General features: G+C 34.3%; 1 protein-coding gene across 1 annotated transcript; it reads left to right on the top strand.

The window, feature by feature from the left end:
* Nucleotides 1-1404: 1404 nt before the first annotated feature.
* Nucleotides 1405-2730, top strand: LOC111710723 (prisilkin-39). Its single transcript, XM_023484840.1, has 2 exons — nucleotides 1405-1504; nucleotides 1722-2730. The coding sequence occupies exons 1-2, from the start codon at nucleotides 1433-1435 to the stop codon at nucleotides 2532-2534; spliced, it is 885 nt and encodes a 294-aa protein (XP_023340608.1). The 5' UTR covers nucleotides 1405-1432; the 3' UTR covers nucleotides 2535-2730.
* Nucleotides 2731-3479: the final 749 nt, after the last annotated feature.

Below are 3479 nucleotides of genomic sequence, written 5' to 3'. Positions count from 1 at the left end.
TAGCTTTGATCATCAATCGATTTTTCGATTAGTTAAATGATTATTTAATTTGTTTAACCTTTAAAGCTTTGATAAGGAATTGATTATTCGATTTGGTTAAAATTTTATGCTTTGTTGATATGAAATTGATTATTCAAAATAAACAAAACTTTTTAATTATATTTAACTTTGATTGATCATTCATGATTAACAATTGATTATTTGGTTTGTTTAACATCTTTTAACTTTGATCAGCAATTGATATTTCGATTTCTTTAAAAAATATTTAATCTTGCACTAGCGAATGATCATTTTATTTGTTAAAATTTTTTCTTTGATCAGAAATTGATTTTATTTTTGATTTCTTTAACCTTTTATTAGTTATTGAATATTATATTTGGACATTATTTTAAAAATGATTATTCGTTTTGTCCAGCCTTTTAAGCTTTGATCAGCAATTAATTATTCGAAATATACAACACTTTTTAATTATATTTAGATTTGATTGATCATTCAATTTAATCAAAATCTTAAAGCTTTGATTAGCAATTGATAATTCTTTAGTTGTCCTACCTGTTAAAGCGTTTATTAGATAATATGTTGTACATGGAGTTGAAATAGACATATCTTTTAGTAAGCATGGTCCAAGAAGATTATGAAAAATTGTATTCCAGTTTAAAATAACAACTGGTTCAAATCTTGTAAATTACAATAAGAAAACTATAAAATTGTAGACTGTAGACTGTTGACTGTACAGTACGAACCAGAATGTTGTGGAATAGAAAGACAACTTTTGGACTTCAGTTATGATTTAAATAGTCCAATGTGCAAAGACCACCTAACTGTAAAGAGAGATTTAAAAACTAATAGTAAAACTATTTGTAATTGTATTGTAAGCTTATAAAATACACTTAAATATTGTTTTTTTGTCGTCTTTCATTCCACAGTTTTCTGCTCTACACTGTATACTGTAGTCTATATACTGTACAGTGTACTGCAGTGTAAATTGGAATAAAGAAATATTTTTATTTACAAAGATAGAAATTGCTTTGAGGTTAATGACATTTACGTGAAGATTCGATGAGTAAGATATCTTAGATTGTATTTCGTACTCTAAGATGAAAACTTAGTGAAATGGAAAAAATAAATCAAGTAAAACGGGAAACAAAGGGATAAAAATAGAACGATGGTGGATGAAAAGGGAGGAGTACCGGAGTTAGATTGGAAAATATCTATAATGTTAAAGTTTTATTTTCTTATATGAGTTGTGTGTATGACAAAATGTATCCGGTCCAATCTATTAAAAGTGTATCGCCTCAAACCATGGAAAGTCTGAAAGAAAATTTCCTTCAATTGTTTCCCCCAACCACCGACCTAACTACCTGTGTTCTAAATGTCAAATTTGTGCGCTGCTCTATGCCGGCTTCGCCGCGCATTTTTTCCAGACTATAAAATGGAGGATGACTTGTTGGTAATCATTCAGTGGTCATTTACTACTACTAAGATGATGAAGTCAATCTTCTTTGTAAGTATCTTAATGTTTGCTCTACTTTACTGTTCACACAAGTTCATAAAATCAAATATCCAGTACTTAATAATCTTTAAAATTCAATATTTGTTCGTCAAATTTGAAAGATCAAATATCAAGTTCATGTAAGCTCTTCCAGAAATCAAATACATGTTGTTTTACTCTTAACAGTATCTAGCACTTCATCTCTTATAAAATTCTATTTAATTTTCAGGCTGCCCTTGTGGCTGTTGCTTTTGCTGATGCTGAGCCTAAGGCTGATGCTGACGCAGATGCATACTATGGTGGTTATGGGCACCTTGGATACTCTGGACTTGGATATGCTGGTCTTGGATATGGTTATGGACGTGGAGCTTACGGATATGCCGCACCCTCTGCCTACTCTTATGGAGCTTATGCTGCTCCTTATGCCTACTCCGGATATGGACATGGACTTGGCAAGAGGTCTGCTGAGGCTGAGGCTGAGCCTGAGGCTGATGCCCACTACGGATCTTATGGATCTTATGGATACTCCAATCTTGGATATGCTGGACGTGGATACGGATATGCTGTTCCCTCTGCCTACTCTTATGGAGCTTATGCTGCTCCCTCTGCCTACTCTTATGGATCATACGCTTCCCCTTTCTATGGTGGATACGGACATGGTCTTGGCAAGAGGTCCGCTGATGCTGATGCTGAGCCTGAGGCTGATGCCCACTATGCTGCCTATGGATACAACAGTGTTGCTGCTCCGGTAGCTTACTCTGCTTACTCTGGATATGGAGTCGCTGCCCCCGTTGCTCACCACGCCGTTGCCGCTCCCGTCGCTTCTTACTCTGCTCATGTTGCTGCACCCGTGGCTGCTTACTCTGCTGGATACGGAGTTGCATCTCCCATCTCTGCTTACTCTGCTGGATACGGAGTTGCATCTCCTGTTGCCTACTCATCCGGCTACGGATATGCTTCTCCTCTGTCCTACTCTGCCTACAGACCTAGTTACTCCAGCTACTCCAGCTATGGATCTCCCTACGGTTATGCCGCTTGGTAATTTACCAATCCCTCCAATCAAAATCCACCACCATAAACCACCTACCAGTACCATAAGAAGAAGAAGTTTGAAGTTCTACCACTTAGCAACCACTGAATCTTTCAGTGCCAGCAAATTTATATATTAATTTATGTGAGTTTGATGTGTAGGAAATTGGAATGTTTTGAATAATAAAGTTTTAACTTAGAACTAGAAATTTTACTTTTAATTGAAATATGCTGAAAATTGTTGGGAAAATAATTTCATCATTTTGTTCAAAAAAGTTACAAAACAAAAGTTTATAACTAGCCTCACACTCTTAGAAAACAAGGGTTGCTTATTAAATCTTGGCAAGACAAAGCTTAAAGAAGTAACGTTGTGAATCAGACATGTTTCTCTATAAAAAAGGGTTACTCTGCAGTAGAGACCAGTTAATGTATAAGATTATTGATTTGGTATGGTTTGGTTCTTTTATAATCTCCTGATTCTATTTCTAAAATATTTCTAAAACAAAACAAAGTTTAATCCTGCCAAACCATTTGCAAAAGACAATTTGACAGGAGAGAATTTGCATGCAAATATCTCTATGAAGGTTGCAAAATTTACACAAAGAAGTAAATTCTTCAATTCTTTAAATCAATCTTGTCTACCCTTTCTCCATTTCTCTATTTATGTTTGATGGTTTAAAATTATAAAAAGAAATTGGGTCTTTGCCACAAACTCTAATTTTCTAATTCCTAAATCTTTGCACCCAGTACAAAAAGGAATTGAATATGGATAACTTGAGTCGCACTCTAATTTTCTAATATCTACATATATTTTTGCAACCCAATGTCGTAGACCTTGGCAATTTCAAACTATAAATTCTGTGAGATCAAATAATTTAGTTTCAAAATATCAAAGACTTACACAATCAGGTTGCAAAGATATAGAGATTTGAAAATTAGAGTTTGTGGCAAAGACTCA

This window comes from Eurytemora carolleeae, unplaced genomic scaffold, assembly GCF_000591075.1.
Source record: "Eurytemora carolleeae unplaced genomic scaffold, Eaff_2.0 scaffold1092, whole genome shotgun sequence".
Classification (NCBI taxonomy): domain Eukaryota; kingdom Metazoa; phylum Arthropoda; class Copepoda; order Calanoida; family Temoridae; genus Eurytemora; species Eurytemora carolleeae.
The sequence above is the reverse complement of the archived record's forward strand: the minus strand, read 5'-3'. Positions and strand labels throughout refer to the sequence as shown.

Bases quoted from the DNA above. Each gene is read 5' to 3' on its own strand.
- LOC111710723 (XM_023484840.1), top strand. From the start codon at position 1,433: ATGGAGGATGACTTGTTGGTAATCATTCAGTGGTCATTTACTACTACT. The intron at 1,505-1,721 runs GTAAGTATCTTA...TTTAATTTTCAG, and splicing joins TGATGAAGTCAATCTTCTTT to GCTGCCCTTGTGGCTGTTGC.